Source organism: Monodelphis domestica, chromosome 4 (assembly GCF_027887165.1).
Source record: "Monodelphis domestica isolate mMonDom1 chromosome 4, mMonDom1.pri, whole genome shotgun sequence".
Taxonomy (NCBI): Eukaryota; Metazoa; Chordata; class Mammalia; order Didelphimorphia; family Didelphidae; genus Monodelphis; species Monodelphis domestica.
Genome location: NC_077230.1, coordinates 368207566 through 368232720, shown reverse-complemented (window position 1 = coordinate 368232720; position 25155 = coordinate 368207566). Strand labels below are relative to the sequence as shown.

The 25155-nt window shown below is 51.2% G+C and overlaps 1 protein-coding gene across 7 annotated transcripts in view; it reads left to right on the top strand.

The window, feature by feature from the left end:
* COL16A1 (collagen type XVI alpha 1 chain) overlaps positions 1 to 25155 on the top strand; it is an 80275-nt gene that overhangs the window by 19883 nt on the left and 35237 nt on the right. For 4 of the 7 annotated variants that reach the window (XM_056795242.1, XM_056795241.1, XM_056795240.1 and 1 more), the window contains 23 exons: positions 219 to 329; positions 1684 to 1722; positions 2071 to 2106; positions 5923 to 6000; positions 6865 to 6909; positions 7042 to 7077; positions 7321 to 7365; positions 8109 to 8225; positions 8347 to 8382; positions 8747 to 8854; positions 9381 to 9503; positions 10763 to 10816; positions 11255 to 11296; positions 11768 to 11803; positions 11889 to 11942; positions 12340 to 12408; positions 14622 to 14675; positions 14761 to 14787; positions 15684 to 15749; positions 15949 to 15996; positions 16119 to 16172; positions 23231 to 23284; positions 23615 to 23653. In XM_056795242.1, coding sequence (XP_056651220.1) covers positions 219 to 329; positions 1684 to 1722; positions 2071 to 2106; positions 5923 to 6000; positions 6865 to 6909; positions 7042 to 7077; positions 7321 to 7365; positions 8109 to 8225; positions 8347 to 8382; positions 8747 to 8854; positions 9381 to 9503; positions 10763 to 10816; positions 11255 to 11296; positions 11768 to 11803; positions 11889 to 11942; positions 12340 to 12408; positions 14622 to 14675; positions 14761 to 14787; positions 15684 to 15749; positions 15949 to 15996; positions 16119 to 16172; positions 23231 to 23284; positions 23615 to 23653 — 1371 coding nt within the window. The remainder of the gene's footprint in view (positions 1 to 218; positions 330 to 1683; positions 1723 to 2070; positions 2107 to 5922; positions 6001 to 6864; positions 6910 to 7041; positions 7078 to 7320; positions 7366 to 8108; positions 8226 to 8346; positions 8383 to 8746; positions 8855 to 9380; positions 9504 to 10762; positions 10817 to 11254; positions 11297 to 11767; positions 11804 to 11888; positions 11943 to 12339; positions 12409 to 14621; positions 14676 to 14760; positions 14788 to 15683; positions 15750 to 15948; positions 15997 to 16118; positions 16173 to 23230; positions 23285 to 23614; positions 23654 to 25155) is intronic. The other 3 variants (XM_056795239.1, XM_056795237.1, XM_056795238.1) reach the window with 2 other exon arrangements.

Sequence of the window (25155 nt, the reverse complement as noted above, 5' to 3'; positions counted from 1 at the left end):
GTCTCGGGGTGGAAGGTCCTCCTGGAGGCTGTCTGAATCGGGGGGCCTGCCCACCCCACGGACCAGGACTCCTGGCTTCTATCTCCCCCAGGGGTTGGGTTGCTGAGCCTGGGATGAGAGAAGGTTGGGCAGGGCTGGATTGAGTGACCGTGTGAGCTCAGGAGGCCAGGTCTAGGGCTGGCTGGTCCAGGATTCCCTCATCATGTCTTTCCTTTCAGGGTGAGCCCTGTGAGGTGTGTCCCACCCTGCCGAAGGAGCTCCAGAACTTCGTGGGACTGCCAGGACAACCGGGCCCCAAGGGGGAGCCAGGAGAGCCTGGACCACCCAAGGTGGGTTGGCACTTGTTGGACAAAACAGAGAACGCCTGATACTCACGGACATGGCCATTTACACAGAGCGGCCTTAGAAAATGACCATTTGGGGGTCTGGGGCAGGAGTCAGTGGCAGCATGGATTTGAGGTCTGGCCACCAAAGGGAGGAGGCGGGCCTCAGGACACTGTGAGGGTTCAAATCCACTCAAGGAAGAGCAGTCCCTTCCCACCTCCCACCGCTGCCTTGTTGCTGGCCAGGACTCATTCACTGCTGTGGTGGGGACGGGCAGCGGAAGGATGAAGTGAATGAACACCTTCTAAATTGTGCACCCTGGGGCGAAGCTCTGATGGCTTTTCCTGGGTGACTCAGAAGGGCCGTGGGCCTCCATTAGTCTCCAAGAATAGGACAATAAATTGCAGTCTAAACTAGTGGGGGGCTACCCCCCCCCATTATTCCCCACGGACCTATCCACATTTCCGTGGGGTGGGATCATGCCCTCTCCTTCTCCAGGATCTCTGATGGGGGAGCCACAAGCTCTTTCTCACGGGGGCAAAACCACAGATCATGGCTGTGTGGGCTAGTGGGGCCATCCGTTGGCTCCTGTTCCTCCGTCTGAGTCCCCAAACTGAGGCCCGTGTGGTCTAGAAGCTATATTGTCTCCCTCTTCCAGACCGTGGAGGTGGGGGAAGTGGGCCCGGAGGACCTCGTAGCCTGCCTCTCCAGTGGCCGAGCTAATGGGCAAGTCCACAAATGAGACTAGAGAGGGGCACATCCTTCTCCCTTTTCCATGGACACAACCCTCGCTCACAGCGGAGGCTAGTGGGACTATGTGTCCTCGGGCCGCCATTCTTCAGTCCTGCCGACTCCCGGTGACCCTGTTTGGGGTTTTCTTGGCAAAGATACTGGGGCGGTTGGCCGTCTCCTTCTCCCCGTGGCTTGGGCAGGACCCGAGATCCCAGGGCGGGCTAATGGGACCATGCCCTCCTCTCCTCTTTCCCCAGGAGCAGGACCACGGTGGCGTTCCTAGAAGGTTCTCCCTCGCCTAGGGCAGAACCATAGATTCCAGCGTGGGCTAGAGGGGCCAGGGCCCATTAGTCCCCAGGGGGCGGGACCATAGAGTGGACGCCCAGCCTCCCCGGCATCTCGGGCAACGGCTCCGCCCTCCGGCGTCTCCGTGGCAACGGCCCGGATGCCCAGGGAGGCGGCTGCAGTCGAGTTGGCAAGATGCCCTTTGGGGGAGCCGGGGTAGAGCCGACTCTCATCGTGAGCCGAGGCAGAGGGGCAGGACGAGGTGGGAGGGAGGGAAGGAGGTCAGGGTGATGGGGAGCAGTCAAACTGCCCTGCCCTCATCCCAGTCCGCCTCTCTTTCAGGACTATCTGGGCAGCGCTATGGGGCGGAAGGGCGACAGGGTAGGTACTGGGGACCCGGGGCAGGCAAGACGGCGCCTCAGCTTCCCTTCCAGGTGGGAGTCTGGGGCTGGGTTCAGATCCTACTTTGCTGCAGTCACTGGGAGATTCAAGGCAAATCACTCCCCAGTCCCAACTCCGGCGTCAGTTTCCTCGTCTGTAAAGACGAGGGGATTCTCCCAGCTGACCTGGAACGACCCCCCCCCCTCCCCATCCTCTGAGCAGACCTCCCACCCGCACTGCCATCCCATGGGGGAGGTATTGACAGAGACCCTCGCGTCCCCTCCCCTCCCCCTTGCTTCTGAACCTTGCTCCATTCCCCCGCCCAAGCCCTTTCTTGTCTCTGGGCAGGGAGAACCTGGCATCAGCGGAATGAAAGGTGAAAAGGTAAGTGGGACTTCCCGCCCCTTCAGTTCCACACAATGAAACAAATGATCAGTCCAGGACATCCCACCTCCTCCCTACGTGTCTTTGCACATTTGCAAATGCTTTCTAGAGAGCCCCTCCCCAGCTGGCTCCAAACCGACTTCTCCTTCCTCCTCCTCACACCCCTCCCTCCACTCTCCCAGCTACCAGCAGGACCCACTCGGTGCCCAGACCTGCCATGCCCTCTGCCTTCCAGAATAATCCCCAGCTCCTTTGAGGGCTCCCTTAGATACCACCTTCTCCATGAGGCTTTTCCTGACCCGCACCCCCCAAGACCCCCGGCTCTTTGCCTTACTTTCCATGGATGCTTTTTTTTTTTAACCCTTACTTTCTATCTTAGACTCATTACTGTGTATTGGTTCTAAGGTACAAGATGGTAAGGGCTAGGCAATGGGGGTCAAGTGACTTGCCCAGGGTCACACAGCTGGGAAGTGTCTGAGGTCAGATTTGAACCCAGGACCTCCCATCTCTAGGCCTGGCTCTCAATCCACTGAGTATTTATGGGCATCTGTCACTCTCCCCCAGTAGAATGCAAGCCACTTGAGGGTAGGGACTGGGGCTCTATATCCCTAGCACATGGTATAGTGGCTAGAGAGCTGGGTTCACATCATTCCTGCCTCTGACACTGCGATGCATCCCTGGGCAAATTGCCTGACCTCTCAGTGCTTTCAGCAACTTTCTGAGCCTATTAGTCTCAGAGGAGGGATTGAATTCCTTATACCAGTAAAATCACAAGTCCAGCCTCTCTCCTTGGCACTGTGGCTGGCATAAAGTAGATGCTTCAGAAAAGCTTACTGAATCGAATTAAGTGCTTGTTTTATGGCAGACCAAAGGAGCTGGTACTTTGGGCAGTGTTCTAAACTTAAGAGTCAGGAAGACCTGAGTTCAAATTCTACCAGTGAACAGGTGCCCTTGAATAAGCCAGTTAAGGATTCTGAGCCTCAGACAGCTAACTGCCAGGATTTCTCTACAAAGACTTAGGTGGGTTGCTTTTATGATCAGTGAGGGAAATCTGCATATTGAGATGGATGAAATCACAAATATTTGGGGCATTTGCCATGAAAAAGATAGATGTTATGTAATTTCTACATCCAAGATGCTTAAAATAAAATGTCGTGTTGCTGGCCAGTTATTCAGTCGTGACCAAATTCCTTGTGATCCCATTTGGAGTTTTCTTAGCAAAAATATTGGAGCAGTTTGCCATTTCCTTCTCTAACTCATTTTCCAGATGAGGAAATTGAGGCAAACAGTGTTAAGGGACTTGCTCAGGGTCACACTACTAGCAAATGTCCGAGGTCAGATTTGAACTGAGGTCTTCCTGACTTCAGGCCTGGCACTCACCGAATCACCTAGCTGCTCCCAAGGCAGCATAAAATAAGGGCAGATGAGAGACGCTCTGAGAACCTTCTGGAGGCAGAAATCTTTCCTGTGGGATGGTCAGGAAGACTTGGCATCTGAAATGGACCTTGAAGAAGGGAGGGAACATCAGCAGACTCTGATGAGGAGGGTTCATTTTAGTCATGGGGGACAGAGGTGGGAGGGGGATACAAATGGAGAATTGAGAGTAGTTTAGTAGGGCTGGAATATGCAGTACTGCAAAGCTGTGAATTGAAGTGACACAGGGCAATGCATTGGAAACTTATTCGAGTCACATGCACAGAATGCCTTCGAGACCGTTGGCAGAGGGGCCAGATGGGAGGCTATTGCAGATATCTAGGTAGGAGGGAATAGTGGCAGCCTTAAATGTGGTCAGAAGAGGAATGGTGTGATGGTAGAATCAAGAGGTCTTGGCAACTGATTGACTGGGGTTGGTGGGGGAGTGGAGTGAGGAAGAGGGAAGAGTCAAAGATGACTGACAGGGTCCCAAGTCTGGTTTCATGGAAAGAAAAGTGGTACCCTGGTTATAACTATGGAAACTTGGGATACGGGCAGTTTTAGGAAGGAAGGTGATGTGTTCTGTTTTGGATTTGTTGAGTTTGGGGGTGCTGGTGGGACATCAAGGAGGAGATAGCCTTAGGCATTTAGAGATTAGAAACTGGAGCTATATCAATGCCAACATTTGGCTCCATTTCAAATGAAGGGTCCACCTTGGCTCAATATCGATGAATCCAGAGTTGGAAGAAGGATCACCCCATCATTTCTTAATGCTCTGGGTGAATCTTGTCTTCATGGGGAAATAAATCCCTGGGAATTTTTTGAGACAGACAGACAGACAGACACCAAAAAGACAGAGAGAGAGAGAGAGAGAGAGAGAGAGAGAGAGAGAGAGAGAGAGAGAGAGAGAGAGAGAGAGAGAGAGAGAGAGAGATGGAGAGATAGATTGGGAGTTGTTATGCATAAAAGTGCTTATTAAAGCAATGGGAGCAGAAGTAAGAGAGAGAATGAAGAAAGAAGGGAGCCTCCAGAGAAGATGAAGCAGGAGAACCAAGAGCGATCAATGCCATGGAAGCTAAAGGAGGAAAGAGTTTCAAGAAGGAGGGAGTAATCCATAGTATCAGCTGCTATGGAAAGGTCAGGGAGAATGAAAATTGAAAAACTGTTAATAGATTTAGTTAGGAGAAGGCAAGCTTAGATGATGAGCTTAGAAAGAAGAGGATTAGTAGAAGTTGGGAGGGGGAGAGAGAACAGAAGCCAGATTATAAAAGGATTGAGTAAAGGCAGGAAAGGAAGGAGAGGTGATGAATCCAGATGATTTTTGTAAAGTTAGCTAGTGACCAGGAGGAGGTCTCTATTGGGGTCCCCCTGGAGGTAGTATTTGTAAAATGCTTGGCACAGTGCTTAATAGTCAGCACTTAATAAATATTTGTTCCCTTCCTTTCTCTCCCTTCCCTACTTTGGCCCCATTTCTGTTTAACATTTTTTCAGTGACTTAGATGAGAGCATAGATGCCATGTTTGCAGATGACAGAAAGCTGGTAGGGACAACTAAGATGGTGGATGGAGGCTCAGAGTCTGAAAGGATCTCAATGAGCCAAGACAATGAGCCAAATCTCATCACACAGAACTGAATCAGGATAAATGTAAAGCTCTACACATGGGTCAAAAAAATCAATCTGCTGGTACAAGATGAGGGAAGTCTGGTTACACACAGTTTATCTGCAGAAGATCTTGGATGTTGTGAACACTACTGTAGAGTCAGGAGTAGGACAGAGCAGCCAAAAAAAAATGTTAACACAATCTTAGCTTAAATTAGAGGTTTTGGGGAAGGATGTTGACAAGTTGTAGTTCACCATCCAATTGGCAGCCATGCTTAGGCAGGAAGTGGGGAAAAGTATCCCATGCCATAATCAAAGTAATTGGAGAAACCAAGGGCATTTAGAGAGTTTAGAGAAGGGAAGATTTTTAAGGAATGTATGTTATGGCTTTCCTTTAGGATTTGAAGGGCTACCACCCAGACAAGGGAATAGACTTATCATTCTCAGTTCCAAAGGACAGAACTGGGAGTAAGGAGTAGAAATTACAAAATCAGATACAGATTTGATGTAAGGAAGATTTTCTCATCAATCAGAGCTCTCAAAAAGAGGAGCCTGTTGTTCTGGGAAGCCAGAAGATCTCCACCATTGAGGTCTTTAGGGAAAGATGGTGTGATCTCTTGTTGGGGAAATTGTAGTGGGGATTCCTACTCAGGTACCAGGTAGGCTGGGTTCTCCTAGGTGTGCCCATCTATCTCTTAGATCCTGTGATTCTTCCAAAGAATAATACCTTAAGGAAGGACTAGGTTTGAGAGAAGGACTCTGAGGAAAGTGAGGTGACCCAACCCTTGGGTTTTTTCCCCCAGGGGGAGCCATGTCTGTCCTGTAGCCCAGCTCAGAACATCCTGGAGAACAAGGAAGGTTTTGGACTACCTGGATTCCCGGTAAGTGAATCCACCCTCTCAGAGCCTATGAAATTCCCCATTAATCCCAAAGCTTTAGATTGGGTACCTGGGCATCCTGGGAGGATTCATTCCCTCAACCTATGTGGGAAGCCCACATTATAGGATTATTTAGTCTTCATCTCAGCACTTGATATCAGTCTTGGGGTGTTCAAGGAGGACCAGCACCTCTGTGAGAGTTTGATGAGCCCCTTTCAGGGAAGCTCATCCACCTGAGGTGTCCATCTATCACCCAACTCTCATCGGTGGCTCCAAGAAGCTGTAGCATGTGCAGTGACCAGACCCAGGTAAAACCATCTCCACAGATGGAGGGTAACCAATAGGCCTCAAGCTCCTTGATGAGTCAGTGAGACGTCTACTCCAAACATGTGAAGATGTCCCCCAATGGAAGGGGTGGAGGAGAACAATTTGTTCCATGAAGTTGGCTGAAGTGGATGCTGTGGAGTCTTAGAGGTTGGTCAGACATCATCCCAGGCCACCACCAGTCATCCTGGTCTTTGTCTTGCCACTGGTCTTGGATGCCTCTGGAAGAGAGAACGAGTCCAACACCTCTGCAACTCTGCCCCACTTAAATCCGATTCAGGCACACGTCAAGATCTCGCCCTGTGATGTCATCGGTCCTCCTTGAAAACAAAAGATGAACAACAGCAACAGCATCATCTAGTTTAATGTATGACCCTCGCTGAGTCGGTCCCATATTTGGGCGTCTGTTTCTCATCTATCACAAGAACATACTTAGGTCTTCCTCCAAGGAGTCAGGGTGGTTGTCATTCCTCACTCCGGGATCCTGTGGCATTTCTCATCTGGGTGAGAAACGTCATGCTTTCTCCTTTGGTGTATTTTCAGGGGAGAGCTGGGGAGCCAGGCCCAACTGGAATTAAGGGAGAGAAGGTAAGTCCCAAGGGGAATTTGGGGAGAAAATGGGAGTATGGCTTGGGATGGAGGGAGAACTGAAGGTTGCAGGCCAAGGAGATATCCCTAGGGAACTCATCTTAACTCTGTGGTCTCTCCTCTCCTTCTCAGGGTAACTTTGGTGAGATGGGGCCAGTTGGCCAACCGGTGAGTGGGTCTCCATAAGCAGAAGTGGGGCAGGTAGTGTTATAGAGTCCAAAGCTAGCTGCCTTTTCCCGGAGTGGAGGAGAAGAAAGATGGAGGAGGGAGAAAGCAAAAGGTGGGAAGAGGGAGGAAAAAGGAGGAAGCCCTTGGGGAGTTGGTAATCCTGTGGCAGACAAGAGGGCCCAGGACTTGGGACTTGGGGGACCTCTTGGCACCTCTATTGGTCCCTCACTGTCTCTCTCGTAGGGGATTCCCGGAGCCGTAGGACCAGCTGGCATTAAAGGGGAGAAGGTGAGACTGGAAGTTCCTGAGGAGGGAGGGAGGGAGGAAAGAAGGGACCTGGTGTGTGTGTGTGTGTTTGTCCTTTCTGGACCTCATTTTCCTCTTCTGTAAAATGAGGGGCTTGGTCCTTTCCAGTTCTATTCTCTATGACCGCCCCTTCTCCCCACTCTGCCATGGGATCTCCCCCATAGTCAGCCAATGAGAAGTGATCTGATATAGGGGCTGCCGCACTTGGTTGGCCAAGGAGTCAGGAAGACCTGGGTCGATAGCCTGCTTCTGAGGCTTAGTCGCTGTGTGACCTTGGACAAGTCACTTACCCTCTCTTGGCCCGTCTTCCTCCCATATCATATAGTGAGATCTATGCAGCACGAGTGGGTACTGTATATTATATATGGGATATAACATATATGGCGTGCCATATAGATGAGATATAGGTATAACATGTATTCTATATTAGAGATGAGATTTATGTGCAACAATATGTACTACATGTTACATAGGAGACATGTGTAAGATGTGCTGTATGTGATACGTGTAACATGTGTGTTAACTATACGAGAGCTACATGTGGCACATGCATGTGGCTTCACATGTTTTAGAGTGCTGCATAAAATGCCAATTCCAGACTCAAAGCCCTCGGTAAAAAGAATTTGTCCTGGCCTGTCCAGAGCGTGTGCCTAGTCTGTGCCAAGCTTGGCATGAAAGTGGGGGGCGCCCTCCATGCCCACTTAGCTCTGTGCCTCTGCTGACAGGGGGAGCCGTGCGAGCAGTGCCCTTCCCTATCAGAGACCTATAGCGGAGCCCTCCCTGGACCCCCGGGCGAGAGAGGGGAACCAGGACAGCCCGGCATGGGCCAGCCTGGGAAGCCGGTGAGTCCTCGGTCCCTGGAACAGGAGGGGTTCCAGGCCTGGAGATGCCAGGGACCCCTGGGTGTGGAGACTCTCGGGGAGAAGCCATGGCAAGCTCTCTTCTTCTGCGCTCCTTTCTTAGGGTAAAGCAGGGGAACCTGGACTGAAGGGGCAGAAGGTAAGAGAGGGGGGCTTTGGGGCCGTGTTGATTATAGGGAGGGCAGGGGAGAGGTCCTGGGGGCTGGGTTTGGAGTCAGAGGACGTGGGTTCAAGTCCTGGCTCGCTCCTTATTATCCGCATGCCCAATGTGGGCTCTCGTTTCCTCATCATTCGTTCATTCGTTCTAAGGTCCCTTCTGGAAGTCTGGCCCCCTCCAAGCCCCTGCTTGGCCAGGGGTCCCCCATGCTCACCTTCTCTGCCCTCCCCGACTCCTGGCGGCTCACGCCTGCTCTCATCCCTGGAGATGGGCCTGTTCCACTCCGCTTTGGGAATGCTCTCGAGCCCCAAACATCTGCCTTCCCCTCTCGTCCCGTCTCCCACAGGGGGATGCGGGGAACCCAGGAGACCCCGGGAAGCCCGGCACCGAGGGGCAGCCAGGGCTGTCGGGACAACCCGGGATCCGGGGCCGCCCGGGGCCCAAAGGAGAGAAAGTAAGTGCTGGACAGCGAGGGTGCCAGGGCCGGCCCGAGGCTGGGTGCCCTCACCTCAGGCGTGCCAATTACTCTGTGACGGGGGGCCCTCCTGAGCTCAGGGCCCACGCAGAGGCGGCAGCAAATGAGAGGAGACGGAGGGTCAGGAGAGGCACCCTTGATGGGGCTGGGCCTGGGAAAGCGGCCAGCGCCAGGCCGGGGAGGAGTCCCAGCGCTGCCAGCTGCCAGCCTCTCGTTCTGCCCTGTCCCCGGGCCTCGGCTTCTCCTGGGGTGGTGGGGAGTGCCCGGGAAGCCCCGGAGAGCCTGCCCGCGAATGGCGGCCTTGGGTCAGGCCAAGCCCCGGTCCTGCTCCTCCCTCCTGGGTGACTTCGGGGAGCCGCCTGGCTCCCCTGGGCCAGCGATTCCTCATCTATAACACCAAGGCGCCAGAGAGGATGACCAGCGGAGGGGCACTCTCTGGGGCCCTGGCCACCTCTGGGTGGGCACCGTTCACCTGCCTCTGTACACGTGCCCCGTCTCTGCCCAGGGAGATGCCTGCGATGCCTGCCCCACGCTGCAGGGAGAGCTCCCAGATGGGGTCGGGATTCCTGGGAAGCCTGGTGCCAAGGGAGACCAGGGCCCCGAGGGCGTGGGCCGGCCTGGCAAACCGGTGAGTCCTCTTCCTTTCCCCGGTTCCTGCCCCACAGGGTGGGCACCTCGCCCAGGTTCTGGCTTTATCAATTGCTCATTTGTAAACATATGTAGCCCATCCATCAGCCTGGGTGCGATACAGATCTGGGAGGGGAAGCTAGCACAATAGATCTGGCTGAGCTGGAATTATCTGCGGCCGATAAAATGAAATCTAACAGAGATCAATGTCAAGTCTTGTTCTTGGGTTCAAAAAAAATCAGCCAGGGTGCCCCAGGAAGTCCTAGGTTCAAATCTGGCCTCAGAAACTTCCCAGCTGTGTGACCCTGGGCAAGTCACTTGACCCCCATTGCCTAGCCCTGACCTCTCTTCTGCCTTGGAACCAGCACACAGTATTGACTCCAAGACGGAAGATAAGATTTTTAAAATAATTTCATTTATTTTTATACATATTTTTCCATGGTTACATGATTCATACATGTTGTCTCCCTCTCCTCTTCCCTCCCCCCTCCCAGAGCCAACAAGCAATTCCACTGGGTTATACATGTATGAGAAGATAAAGTTTTGAAAAAAAATCAGCCAGATTTTTTGGAACTAGACAAGCAGTTCACATGAAAAAGTTCTGGGAGTTTTAGCCCGAGCCTATGATCCAAAGCGAGGGAGACCGCCCTCAAAGGGACTGTCCGGCCCGCCATTTTGGGGAGGACGTTGACGTGGACAAAGAGTCCACCCAAGGAAGGGACCTGAGATAAGGCCTCGGAGAGGAGAAGACTTAGAAGGGAGCGTGTTTGGGATGCGCCAGTATGAGAAGGATGGCTTTGGCCAAGAGGGACTGAGCCAGTGCTCCCAGGCTTTGGAGGGCAGGAGCAAGCGTGGCGGGCGGGCGGGGGCAGGGAGAACTCCATCAAGAGATGGCCCTAACCTGAGAGCTCTGCCAAGCTGGAATGAGTCTCTTCCAGACCTGGGCAATGGCGCTTACTCTGTCCCTGGGGTGAAGAAAGCCCTTTATTTTTTGTTTTCTTTTGTTTTTGCTATTCGTTATTCGTTGTGAATGATAGTGAGAGAAGCATTGTGGCAGTTGTACCGAGGACTGACCTTGCCTTGGGGTCCAAGGCTTGAGCCTGAACGGTGCGCCGCCCTCGCTGGAGGTCTTCATGCCAGGAATGGGCGGCCGCTTCTTGGGCGTTTCACACAATGGGGGGGGGGGGGGTCTTGCTCTTGAATGGGTTGGTCCAGAAGACTTCGAGGGTCCCTCCTGTCCAGCTTCTGTGTGTCTTTCAGGGACAGCCTGGCCTTCCTGGAGTGCAAGGGCCCCCCGGGCTGAAAGGACTGCAGGTAGGGGCAGGGAGGTGGCTCAGTGAATAGGGAAAGCGACACGGAAATGGGTTCCAATGTGACCTCGGACACGTCCTAGCTGTGTGACCCTGGGCAAGTCACTTCATCCCAGTTTCCTAGCCCTTCATGCTCTTCTGCCTTGGAGCCAGTACGCAGTATGGATTCCAAGAAGGAAGGGTTAAGCTGACCAAAAAGGAAAGGATGGTAGGGAACAGGGAGGGGGACAGACGGGCCAAGAGGGAGAGAGTGATTGAGGAGAATAAAAGGCAGAGGATGAGATGAGGGAGACCAAGGAGAGCCATGAGGGAAGGAGCAGAAGGAAATGCTTGATGGAGGTTGGAGAACGGGCACGGTGGTGGATTGATGGGCTGAGAGCTGGAGAAGAAAAGTCTGGAGGGAAGCACCAGAGAGCAGAATGTCTTCTGTCCTTCTCTTCAGGGTGATCCAGGGCCTCCGGGGATGCCAGTCCAAGGGCCTCCGGTGAGTTCCTCCTCCCCAGCCCAGGCCACTCTCTGCCCAACCCCTGCCCCTTGGCCTCCTGGCAGAGCTTCTCGAGCAGGCGCCCGGGGCCTCCAGCCTCAGTTCTGCAATAGTGGGTGTCTGGGTGTGTACATCGTCACCCCCTTCTGGGAAGTCTTTGGAAGGAGACTTGGGGGGGAGGTAATAGCCTCCGGTTGCACAATTACGGAGGGAAAATTGCCTGGATCGAGGGACAGATCTGGGTTCAAATCTCTGTGCCACCTAGTACCTGGGTGGATTGGGAAAGTCACTGAACCGGCCTTCCTCTGTAAAATGAGGAGGCTGGACTGGATGGCTTTTAAGTCACCGTCCAACTGCACACCTCTGGTCATCCGATCGGGAAGCCTGCTAAGATGTGGTCCAGCCAGCAGGATGTCCGTGGTGAGGGCCTGGCGCCTTATTGTAGAATAATGCCTATTTTCTGGTCCACAGGGAGAGGCTGGCGCCCAGGGTCTGCCTGGCACAGTGGTACGTCTGTCCCGTGGGCTTCCCGGGTGGCTGGGAGAGGGGAGAGCCTCCTTTTAGAGTCAGTGTGACCGTGTTCTCTCTCCAGGGACCTCCGGGGCCTCGGGGGCCGCCTGGCTTTGCCGGTGAGAAGGGTGCCAAGGTGAGCCGAGGAGAGCTACTTACTGGCTGTCGTTTCCCTCTCCCAGCCTCAATTTACCTGTAAAATGGGGGGGGGGGCTGAGTTATCTTTAAAATCGCCCCCTGCTCTCCCAGGGCCCACGCCCCAGGAGCCACTCACTGGCTCTGTGGTCTCTGGCGAGTTGCTTAATTGAGAAAAGAAGGCTCACTGGCCAACTCCCAATTGTTTAAGCCCTTGACGTTCTTTTCGAGTAGTGTTCTGAGACAGAAAGGGGGCAAGGGCAGGGCAAACAGAGCTAAGTGACTTACCCAGGCTCCCGTGGCCAGTGTGTAGGCGTTGCCATTACGAAGCATCAGAGGAAGACGAGTGGACACTCCTGGCGCCCGCATACTGAAACTTTGATCTTCCTTCCTTCCAGGGCTCTGCTGGAGCCAAAGGCACCGAAGGACCCCCAGGACCCCCGGGCCTCAGCGTCACTGGCCCCCCGGTAAGGGCACAGTCCTCATGCCCAGAGCAAGGGCTTCCCTGCAGATGGGGCCAAGCGGGAAGAGACCAGACAAGCCTGGGGTGGTGCCAGCCAAGACCTCTTAACCTTCGCCTCTTGTCTTGTATGGGCACCAGTGCTGGACACATACCTCCTCTCCAATTCCTCCTCCCTACAGCTGTCCGCATTATTGATCAATAAGCTTCAGAGGCTCCCTATTGCTTCTAGGATCAAAGGCACACTCCTGTGTTTGATTTAAAGCCTTCACTCCTTGCTGCCAGCCTTACTATACGTTATTCTCTTTCCCATCCTTACTAGTCTGGCCAAACTGGCTTGGAAAAGTGTATTTGACTCTGGAGTCAGAAGACTTGGGTTCAAATCCTGCCTTTGAGACTTTGGGCAAATCAGTGAGTCAATCAACAGTCATTAAATCAACAAGAATGTATTAAACACATACTATATTCCAGGCTAAGCAATGGGCTACCAAAAAGCCACCCCCCAAAAAAACCCAACCTGACTAAGAAACATGCTCTGATGAGAGAGGCAGCATGTAAATCACTGCAGTCATACAACATACATGTAGAGTAGATGGGAGGAAGTCTGCAAGAAAGCAGGGCTGGAGCTGAATCCTGAAGGACGCTAGGGACACTAAAAGGTCCGGGTGAGATGAGCAAGCATGCCAGGGATGCAGGACGGTCAGGGCAAAGGGACAGAGATGGGAGATGGCAGCAAGGGGCCACTGTGTCTGACTCAGAGAATTTATGGAGGGCCAGACGGGTTAAGAGAAAGAAGACCAGGAAGGTGGAAAGAGGCAGGTAATAGAGAGCTGTAGGAGTCTACAGGACAGTGACATGGTCAGTCTGGGGAAAAAAATTGGGGAAAATCACTTTGACCACTGAGTGGAAAATGGACTGAGCAGGAACCCTTTTGGAGTTTTCTCAGCAGAGATACTAGAGTGGTTTTGCCATTTCCTTTTCCAGCACATTTTACAGCTGAGGAAACTGAGGCAGACAGGGGGAAGCAACTTGCTCAGGGTTCACACAGTGAGTGTCTGAGGTCAGATTTGAACTCAAGCCTTCCTGGCCCTAGACCCATGGCTCTATCTCTCCTGTGCCACCTCGCTGCTTTGAAACAGGGAGAGCCAATTAGACTATCAATAGTCCAGGTAGGAGGTGAGGAGGGCTGGGACTCAGTCATGTCTGTCTGTGTGAGCAGAGAAAAGGGAATCAATGGGAGAGAGATGACAAGTGTGGAACCAACAAGACTTAGCCATAGTTCAATTGACTTTCCTGAGCCTCAGTTTCCTCACCTGTAGAAAAGGAGGGAACTGGGCTAGAATCTAGCCTCCGGGGTCTCTGCCAGCTCTAGAACCAGGCATCTGTGAGCCTCTGGCCCTTCCCCTCCTTCCTCCGTGCCTCTGACCAGCGGGGTCTCCTTTGGTGCACCGGGAAACTTCTCCTGATTCCCCCCAGCTGCTGACGCCTCCCTGTCCGTAACCCCCACCAGCCCCTCGAATCGTGTATATCTTGTATTTGATTGTGTGCATGTAAACTGGAGGAGCACTTTGAACTTTGGTCTATGGACCCCAAGCTGGCACATAGGAGGTGCCACATAAATAATTACAGGATGGTAGATTCCAAGCTGGCAGGGACCGCAGAGACCCTCTAGTCCAACCTGCTCATTTTACAAATGAGGAGAAGGAGGCAGTGAAATGACTTGTCTAGGGCCATATAGGTCGTGTCTGAGGCAGGATTGGAACCCAAGTCTTCCTAACCCCATGTCCAGCTCTTTCCATTCCATCAAACTGTATTTGGTTGAATCATAGGCGATCCTCAGCAGCTACTAAGTGGAGTGAAATGCTTTGGGACAAAAGAGCCCTACAGTGGGAGGGGAGGCTTCCTGGAAGAGGCTGAGGGAGGAGACAGAGGACCAGAGCAGAGACTTGGGTACAGAGTTTGCTGACTTTCTGGGCCCCGAGGCTCATCCCTCTAGTACTCTGAACCTCAGTCTTCTTGTCTGTAAAATAGGGGCAGGTCCCTTCTACCTTGTTCTGGGAGTTCTCTCAGCTTCCCCTTGAACCTTGCTTGGGTCTCCCTCCCTGGGCATCAAAGGTGCCCGATCCCCAATGAGGCCCAGGACTTTTTCCTTTTCCTGAGAGAAGGACGGTGCCCTGGGCCAGCACAGCCTCACCTGCCTTTCTTTTCCTCCTCCTCCAGGGCCGGGATGGGCCTCGAGGGCAGCCGGGGCTGCCAGGAGCTGGTGGGACGCCCGTAAGTAGTCCGCCCAGGGCTGGAGAGAGAGCTGGGTCTGAGCTGCCTCTAGCCACACCTCTCACCACGCTGTTTGTGTCCACAGGGAGAAAAGGGAGCCCGGGGGGAAAAGGTGAGTGTGCTGGAGCTCTGCGGGAGCCTGCTTGGACGTTACTGCTGCCGCCACCTCCCATCTCTCACACAGACACACACACACACACACTCCCCCCTCCTAGCCTCTGACAAACACTCCAGATCCTCAGTGTCTCCATCTGTAAAATGGGGATGATAATATGTCTACCACCTGCCTTATGATTGCCAGTAACAATAGCAGTAAAGAGCGGAATCTACCTCATGATTCCCCCTTCTCGGTGTTTGGTTGGATTCCCCACCCGGGTTCCTTTGAGCACATGGAAGAGGCAGGCTTGATAGCAGGTCCAGGGATCCCCGTCGCCATGGAGACAGCTTCATGCTCATCCCTGCAGCCTGGGGGCGGGACATCTTGTGGTACCAACATGGAGTGCTTTGTTGGGATGAGCAGGGGAGAGGCGGGAGAGAGTGATGGAGGATCAGAGGGAGGAGAGATGCTGGGGAAATGGGGACTCCACTGGAAAAGAGGGAAAGAGGCTGGGCGGGCAGGGCTAAATGGAGACTATAAAGGCAGGGGGCTAAGGGCGAGCAGTTCTCAAGGTCTGGAGGGTCACACAAGAGCAATACTTCCAAAAGAACCTCAGAAATCATCTGTCTGAGGGCACCGCTAGGGGCTTGGGAGATAACCAAGTCTAGAGATGGGAAGTCCTGGCTTCAGATCTGGCCTCCGCTGTGTGACCTTGGGCAAGTCACTTAACCCCCAGTGCCTACCTCTTACCACTTTTCTGCCTTGGAACCAATACATGGTATTGATTTTTAAATGGAAGGTAAGAGTTTAAAAGGGGAAAAAAGAGGGAAATCATCTGTCTGATGCCTCCCTGATTGATGCCTCTTCTTCCTATTTCCCTTGTTCCTCTGTAACTTCTTTTATCTTTTTAGGGTGACCCAGGGGAGTGCTCCTGCCCCCCCGGCTCTCGAGGAGAACCTATCTTCTCTGGCATGCCGGTAAGTGCTGCCCCCCTAGGCCAGGGGAGCAGCCCGGCTGCCCGCCTCACCCCTGCTGTGCCCGCTGTGCCAAGGGGTCAGTGGGGCTTTGCGCTCAAGTCAGCGGCCTCCCTCTGTGCTCCCATCCCGAACTCCTGCTTGGTGTGTAGATGTCTCCTGTAACCTCTCCCCTTCTTTTGCAATCCCCTCCCCCAACCAGGGTGCTCCAGGACTTTGGATCGGCAGCTCTTGGCAGCCGGGCCCTCAGGTGTGTGCCGCTTCTCTGCCTCCCTTGTCCCGCCAGTGCCTTTGGCTCCCCGTCCTCATTCGGCCATTACCAAGCCAGGGTGGGACCTTGCCCAGTGTCTGAGTCTTCCTTCTTTCTTTTAGGGTCCCCCAGGAGTTCCTGGACCTCCAGGACCCCCTGGAATGCCTGGACGGCAGGTAAGGGGAGAAAATCTGGATTCCTGGGGGCAGCGGTTATACGGGAAGGCTGGCCACGAGACTCCTGGTTTCAGGGCCCCACTGCCTCCTTCTTTTCCCTTGACCAAACTCATCTGGGTCCTCATTCCTCTGACACCCAGAAGGTTTAGAGGATCGCCAAGAACAAAATAATTCCCTGTGACTGTCACTGCCCCCCTCTACCTAAGGGCATGCCCTCTGGGCAAGAGAAGAGATGGAAAATGATGCTTGCAGTGGCAGCTAGAAGACTCTGTAGATTGAGTACCAGGAGACCCTGGGTTCACATATGGCCTCCTCAGATACTTCCTAGTTGTGTGATCCTGGGCAAGTCACTCAACTCCAATTGCCTAGCCCTTATCACTTTTTCTGCCTTGAAATGGATACTTAGTATTGATTTTAAGACAAGGGTTGGAAAGGAAAGGAAGGGAAGGGGAAAGAAGGGAAGGGGAGGGAAGGGAAAGGAAGGGAAGGGAAAGGAAGAGAGGGGAAGGTAAGGAAAGGGAAGGGAGGGGAAGGGAAGGGAAAGGAAGGGAGGGGAAGGGAAAGAGAGGGGGGAAGGGAAGGGAAGGGAAGGGAGAAGGGAAAGGGAAGGGAAGAGAAAAAGAAGGGTAGGGAAGGGAAGGGAGAATGGAAAGGGAAAAGGAAAAGAAAAAAAAGAAAAAGATGCTCTTTGAGTTGCCTCACAATTTAGTGTTGGTCAGATATAAGAGACCCTAGCTCTAGGTCAGACACCCCCACCCCAGGGCAGCAGGGGATTTGTGAACCTGTGTTAGAATTCACAGATTATCTCCCTCTTAGCATCTCAGAGGAAGACTACAAATATTACCTGTGTATCATTTTACAGCTGAGAAAACTGAGGCTCCCAGAGGTTATCTAATCTGCCCAGGATCAACCAGTATACTAAGGGTGGCCCTGAGACCCAGATTTTTGTTCCTTCTCCCCAGGACCTCTCCCCAGGCTCTCAGAGGAGCCCAGGCTTTCCCCAAAGTGCCACAAGGGGACAAAAGGAAGTTTTTGCCTGTCCTGATTCCCACTTCACTTCCCCAGTAGCACCACACCAGGGTGGGAGCAGGGTACAGAGAGCTTTGGGTTTGACCTCAGGAGCCCAGCTCTTACTCTTTCTGCAATGGGCAAAGCACTTCTCTCAAGGCCTCAATTTCCTTACCTGAATTAAAGAAATTGGCCTTGATCTCCAAGGACTCTTCTAGCTCTAAATTCTCTGATCCAATAATCCCTGGAGCTTCCATCCTCTGAAATCCTATCAATAGCCTAGCATTCTGGCTCCTGGCCTAAATCCAAGGCAGTGACTCCCATGACTGAGCATCATCCCCCTCTCATCTTCTGAGTAGTTCCTCCAGCCTTACTTGTTCAGGCGTAGCTGCAGAGCCCCATCCTGGGGCTCCCCAAACTCCAGGCTAGACCTGGCACCAGCTGCCCTCCTTCCGGGGCCACAAGGAGGACCCTTCCATCTAGACAACAAACTAAACATTGCCTTAAAGATGACATGGAGCTCTCTTCCCAATAATCATCCCAATAAATAAACTCAATACCTCCTAATGATCCCCAAAATCTTCCCAATAATCCCACAGGTTGGTGCCACATTTTACATGTAATCAAACTGAGAAGTGGGGACAGATTCAGGATCACAGAGCCAGAAAATGTTGGACCTGGAGTCTTCCCCTTCCCATCTCCTGATGCCTTTATTTGTACTGTGCCATAATTTTTTTTATTTTTATTTTTATTCTATTTATTATTTATTCATTCTTATTCATATCATTTACCTTCCATCTTAAAACCAAAACTGTGTATTGGTTCCAAGAAAGAAGAGCAGCGAGGGCTAGGCAATGGGGGTTGTGTCTTACCCAAGGCCACATAGCTAGGAAGTGTCTGAGGACAGATTAGAACCTGGGTTGTCCCTCGGCCTGGTGCTCTATCCACTTAACCATCTTGGGGCCCTCATAGCACTTTAAAAAAAAATATCCTTCTTTAAAATCTATAGTTTCTTTTTCAAAAATCTTTTTTCTTTTTCACTTCCTTCCTATGTTTTCTGTCTACTGCCATCTCCTGAGCAACCAAGGGCTACCAAGCAGTAGGATGAGGGTGAAAACAGAATATTTAGAATCAAAAGACCCAAGTTCAAATCCTCTCTCTGGCACTGATTTGCTGTGTGACCTTGAGCCAGTCTCTATCCTTCTCTGGCCTCAATTGATTAAATGAGGGGATTAGACAATAGCCTCTCTAGAGCCCTTTCATTTCTAAATATTTAAGTCCCATGAATGGGCCTGTGTATAAATTGGGACCTAAAGAAACCACTGGTGGAATTTGAATTCAGATCTTTGTGGCTCTATGGCCAATGATCTATCCATTTCCATCTTTCATGCCTAGCCCCAGATTCTCTCTTCTAAAATGCAAGAAATATGACTGGAGTGATGGCTTCCCCATATTTAGATGCCTCCCAGTCTCCTCTGTGTTCACAAGTCTGCAGTGTGGTCAACAAGAGGATCTGGACTATTTTGCAACATCCTTCAGAGTAAGATCCTTGGGGACAGCAAGGCAGCACAATGGATAGTGCAAGGCCTAAGTCAGGAGGATCTGGGTTCAAATTTGACCTCAGACACTCTCTAACTATGTGACCCTGGGCAATTCACTTAACCCCAATTGCCTAGCCTTGCCACTCTTCTGTCATAGAATTGATATTGAGACAGAAGATAAGGGTTTAAAAAAAAAAACAAAAGAAATATCCCCTGGAGAAGGCCAGGCTTGGGCAGAGCCTTGAGAGAAATGAGGGACTGGAAGAGACCGAAGGAGGAAGGAGGAGGGCGTTCTGAGCCCGAGAGACAGCTGGCCCATCTGGAGAGAGATGAGAGGTGGCCGGGCGTGTGTGAGGTTCAGCAAGATGGGCCACCGTCTAGAATGATGAGGAATAAGCCTGAGAAGGGGCAAGTAGGGGGCAGGCCAAGTGGAGGAGCCATTCCTGGAGCCTCCAGGGAAATGGGAAGCCACTGGAATTAGCTGAGCAGGAAAGCTGCTTTGGGAATTTCACTTGGGGAGCCGTATGGAGGATGGATTGCAGTGGGAAAGACTTTTGAAGCAGGGAGGCCACTTGGGAGACTGCCGAAATAATCCTGGTCCAAGATGAGGGGGACCGGAGCTGGCATGGTCTTCCTACGAGCGGAGAGAATTGCTGTAAGTCAATTAATCGTTATTAAAGTGCCTACTATGTGCACGGGACTAAGCTCCGGGGTTACAAAGAAGGACGAGACAGTCCGTGCTCTCAAGGCGCTCACAAGGGAGAGGCGACAGGCAAGCCCAACCATGGACAAACATGTAGACAAGTGAAAGACAGGATAAACCAGAAAAAGTCAACAGAGGGAAGACGCTGGAATTAAGGGGGATTGGGAGAAGCTTCCTGTGGAAAGTGGCATTTCAGGGTGGCCAAGGGGCAGAGAGGAGGAGGGGCAGTGCTGCAAATATGGAGAACAGTAGGAGAAAATGGCCAGAGTCCGGAGTCAGAGCGTCATGTCACCGGACCACTGACTAGTGGAGGGGAAGGCAGAGGGGAGAAAAGGCAAAGGGAGGTTATGGAGGGCTTCAGATGCCCAACACAGGATTTTCTATTTGGTCCTAGAGGTAATAGGGAGCCTCTGGAGGTGGCAGTGGGGAGAGGGGGGGAGTCACCTTGTTTTAGGAAAATCACTTTGACATTTTAATGGAATTTTGGAGGATGGACTGGCGTCGTTTAGCCATTTGGTCTTGTCTGACTTTTGGACCATGCATAGCACATCATTTCAATGTCACTCTCTTAGTTAATTAATTTTTAAAAATCATACCTTCCGTCTTAGAATCAGTGCTGATGATTGGTCCCAAGGCAGAAGAGTGCAGTAACGACTAAGCAATGGGAGTTAAGTGACTCGCCCAGGGTCACACAGCTAGGAAGTATCTAAGGCCACTTTTGAACCCAGGACCTCTCCAGGCCTGACAATCTTCTGAGCCACCCAGCTGCCCCCCATCAATGGGTGGGGGGTAAAATATCATTTACCATTTTAATAAGGTCCATGGGGTTTTCTGGGCAAAGACACTGGAGTGGTTTGCCATTTCTTCTCCAATGGATCGCCTCCGATTGCCAGAACTCTTCACTAAGACCTGTCCATCTTGGGTAACTGCATAGCATAGCTATATTTTCATTGAGCCCCTCAGGCAGTGATCCAAGAAGAGATGGCCGAAATAGGGAGGGACTTGGGACAGGGAGACCAACCAGCAGGAAAGATGGCGGTGTCGTGTACAGAGATGGGGTGGATTTGGAGACGAAAGGGAACGGGTTCTGTTTGGGGCCAAGGTGAGCATGAGATGCCCACAGGACATAGACTAGGACCCGCCATGGAAAGTCAAGAGTTGCATAGATATAACAAAACCCTTGGGGTTGATGAAGAATGTGCCGCTTGGAGCCTTGAGTTCTGCCTCTGGTTAGGGATCGTGGTATAAGGATGATTCAGCAGAGGAGGCTGAGAAGATGTGGTCAGGTAGGACAAACGAGAGGGGAGGGGATGGGGAAGGAAAGAGTCCCTGTGGCTCAGTGGATAGAGAGCCAGGTCCAGGGATGGGAAGTCCTGGGTTCAAATCTAGCCTCAGACACTACCTAGCTGGGTGGCCATGGACAAGTCACTTAACTACCATTGCCTAATCCTTATCACTCTTCTGCCTTAGATTTGGCACTTGAAATTAATTCTAAGACATAAAGAAGATGAAAGGTTTCTTTGTTTTTTAAAGAAGAAGGCTGAGGCTTGAAGAAAGGCATTATGGGTTAAGTTAGGAAACTTAAGAGTCTCGTCTTAGTTGATGTTTGAAGCAAAATATTGAGAAGAAAGTGAGGGAACAGGGTGGAAGCAACACAGGTGGATGGAGTTTCTGGGCATCTAAGAGAGGAGAAAGACTTGGAGGGGGATGCCTGGGTCTAAGAATTAAAGAGTCACAGTTGTACATGGGGGCAATAGGGAAGGAACCAGTGGATGGGGAGGCACTGAAAATAAGAGAGAGAAGATGATGTGGAAACAACTGGCTGGTAAAGATGGGAGCTTTGGGATCAAAATCACCTAACTTCCTTCCCTGAGCCTCAGTTTTCTCCACTGTAAAATGGGCATAGCAGCTATCTCAGAAACTTGTGAGAATCAAATGTAGTAATATGTGCAGAATGCTTTATAAGTCTTAGAAAGCTTTATCAATGTGAACTATTATTGTTGTTATAGAGACTGGAAAGGCTAGGATGGCCAAGGAAGAGAGTATAGAGAGATAAGATGAAAGGGTGAAGGACTAAACCTTGGGGAATGTCAGGGTTTTTTTTTTTTGTGGGTCAGAGAAAGTCTCTGGAAGAAGGACTGACACGAGAGGTAGAAAGAAGAAAATGGGGCCAGCAGACTGTCAGGAATCCAAGGGAGGAGAGTTTTTAAAAGGAAGTGGAGGATCAGGCAGTCAGGAATGTCAAACACTGTAAGAGGCCAAGGAAAATCAAGCTGAATAATGAATGATTCCTTTGTACATCACTAAATGTTCCAGTGCACAGAAGGCTACCTGTCCATCACTCTAGTCCTTGCTGGGTTTCCAGTCCCTGCAGCAACAGAAGCTGAAGAGGCAATGTGGGTTATCGGTTAGCTTTGTAGTCCCAAGACCTGGATTTGAATCCTGATGCTGACAGTCACTTCCAGTGTCACTTTTGACAAGCCATTTCTCATCTCTTCAGACTTCAGTTTTCTCCTCTGTAAAAATAGGGGGTCAAAGATGAGAATCTTGACAAGATCTGAATTTCTCTGAGATCAAAATCAGAGAGATAAGGGTATGGTGTGAGGATCCTGGACTTGGGGAGTCAGGATCCCTGCTTTTCTGCCTCTATGAACTGAGCAAGCCATTTCAGCTCCTGGGGTCTCAGTTTCCTCATCTGTTAAGTAAGGATAATATTTCTCCCTCAAAGGGTTGTGCTATCAAAAAAGCATTTAAGTTTTCTTCTACTAGATTATGAACATCTCAAGGGCCAAGGATTATATCTTTTCAAAATGGGCATGCTTCCTTTCAGGGACCAACAGTGTCCAGCATGTAATTAGCACTTAATAAATATTTTGGTGAATGGGATGGATGGATGGATGGATGGATGGATGGATGGATGGATGGATGGATGGATGAAGTGGTCTTGCCTGGAAAAACACCTGGTCTGGCTCTGCCTGTGACACTGTCTCATTGTCTGGGCTACCACATTTCCACCTGCCCAATATTTGGAGATTCTCAAGAACTAGGCCAATGTCAAGAATGAATATGAGCAGTAGCAACCTTCCTATGGTCCCCAAGGTTGGACTGGGTTGTGATGAAGACAATAGACATTTCCTGGGCTCTGGGTTCTACCTAGAATAAAAATGATGTGTGTGAGAGAGAGAGAGAGAGAGCTGAGATGCGGGGAGAGGGGTGAAAAGGAAGGAGAAAGAAAAAGGAGAGAGGAAGGAAGGAGGGAGGGAGAAAGAAAGGAAGGAAGGAGGAAGGAAGGGAGGGAGGGAAGGGAGGGAGGGAAGGAAGGAAGGAAGGGAGGAAGGAAGAAGGAAGGAAGGAAGGAAGGAAGGAAGGAAGGAAGGAAGGAAGGAAGGAAGGAAGGAAGGAAGGAAGGAAGGAAGGAAGGAAGGAAGGAAGGAAGGAAGGAAGGAAGGAAGGAAGGAAGGAAGGAAGGAAGGAAGGAAGGAAGGAAGGAAGGAAGGAAGGAAGGAAGGAAGGAAGGAAGGAAGGAAGGTGAATGATAGAGGAGGGAACTGAAAGCAGGGGTAACCAGGGCACTGGAAGTGAAATATTTGTTTAAATTACTTCCAATTTCCATTTCTTTTGCACTTTAAGATTTAGAAAGTGTGTTCATCACAATAGACCTAAAAAGGAGATATTATCTGTATTTTACATATGGGGAAACTGAGGCTCAGAGAGGAGGATTGGCTTGTCCAAAGTCACAAATAATAGCTGATAGACTTTAACTGCAACTCTAGGACTCAATTTCCTTATTTTATCATTGGCTCTAGGGAATACCTGGACACAATGGTTTGCCTGGACTGCCTGGGCCAGCTGGAGATTTGGTAGGTCAAAGACTTATGTTTCTTGCTCCATATCTGTCTCTGCCCATTCCAGAACTGGGCTGTGGGATCTGTTCCTTCTCTCTCTCTCTCTCTCTCTCTCTCTCTCTCTCTCTCTCTCTCTCTCTCTCTCTGGGTTTCCTTTTCTGCTCCTTTCTGTCTCCCCTTGTAGGACTGTCTCTGATTTTTAATTCCTCTGGATCAAGTGCTCAGGAAGAAGTCTCAGAGAGCCAGGAGCCCTTCTCCAGGGTTTCTGTCTTCAGTCCTTCCCTCCTCCTCCTCAACCATTGCCACTATCCTGCCCCTGAGCCCCTATTTCTGTCTCCCCTTCAGGGACCCCTATCGGCAGAAGCTGAAAGACATATCCTTAAGGTAAGAGTTTGAATGGGGTGGGAGAAAGGAGGGATGGGAGGCTGGGCATGGGAGAAGTGTGGCTCTGGGGTGTTACCCATGTTCCCAGCAATCAGATCTTTAGTAGCTTGTCTCAGCGTAGTAGTGTGGGGATGGATGGAGAGCCCGGGGGAGCTTGCAACTAAGACCAGCCAACAAAAACGATGAGGGGCTTCCACAGGGCCAGGGATAGACATGGTGGTATTATGGGCAGAATTCATCACGCTGAGGTGATTCATGCTTCAAGCACAAGTTGGTCCAGATGACCCCTCAGGCCTCTTCCGACTTGGAGCATTTATAAACTTATGATTCATTAGGCTAGTATTAATGCCTCTCAAGGTATAAAATAAGGGGGTTGGGTTAGATGAGCTCTCAGTTCTTCTGGCACTGACGTTCTGCGTTGTCTGTTCTAAGATCTTCTCAGCTCTGCCATTCTGTGTTCTCTGTTCGAAGATCCCTTCCTATTCCAAATTTCCATGTTCTGTGTTCCGGGGTGAAGGATGGCAAAGGGCTTCAGCATCAGGCCACAGAAATATCAGTTGAAGGGACTGAGAATGCTTAGATTGGAGAGAAGACTCAGGGATGTGACAGCTGTCCCCCAGGATTTGAGAGGCTGTCCTTTGAAAGAGGGATTAGACTAGTTCCACTTGGTCCCAACGGATACACCAATGAGTGGAAATCGAAAAGGGGTCTATTTAGGTTCCATGTCAGGAACAACTTCTTCCTGAACAGCCAGAGCAATCCCAGAGTGCCCCGGGTGCTCAGGAGGGGTGCCCCAAGCAGAGGCTGGTTGAAGGACCACCTGTAATGGGATGTTGTAAAGGAGAGTCTTACTCCGACCTCTGAGGCCCTTCCATCTCTGAGATGGTGCAAAGCTCTCTTCCAGCCCAGCCTTCTCTAGGCTATGTCCTAGAAGCCCTTCCAGCTCAGACGTTTTGTGATCTATGAGACTGCATTAGCCTTCAGAGGAGTCCACACGATTTTGGCTCACTTTAAGTTTATGGTCAACTCGTATCCCAAAGAACTGCTCTCCAGCCCTATCCCCTCCCCTTCCCGTATTTGTGCATGAGGTGTTATTGTTGGTTTTTGTTGTTGTTAATTAAATGCAGACTTTACATTCATCTTATTGACTTCTTAATGGAGGCTTCTAGGCAGGTTCAGATGAACAAGGTTAAACGAACTGATGTCTCTCTGGGGAAGAGAAGCTGAACAGAAGCCATTTGGTCATTCTAAACAGAGACTGCAGATGAACAGTCCTCAGACACCACTAAAAGGATAGGGTTTGGGCTTCCCAATGAGGGCTTTAGATTAGACACATGGAGGGACTTTCCAGCACCCAGTTGGGATGTTTGTTGTATGGCTGCCTCACTTGGCAAAGCAGAGAGGGCAGCCCCCACAGGAGAGCCCCCAAAGAGTTCTGATGTCTCTCTAGGCATTTGCTTTGTGGGTGGTAGGCCAAGGGTCTTCCTCCTAGCTGATGAGAT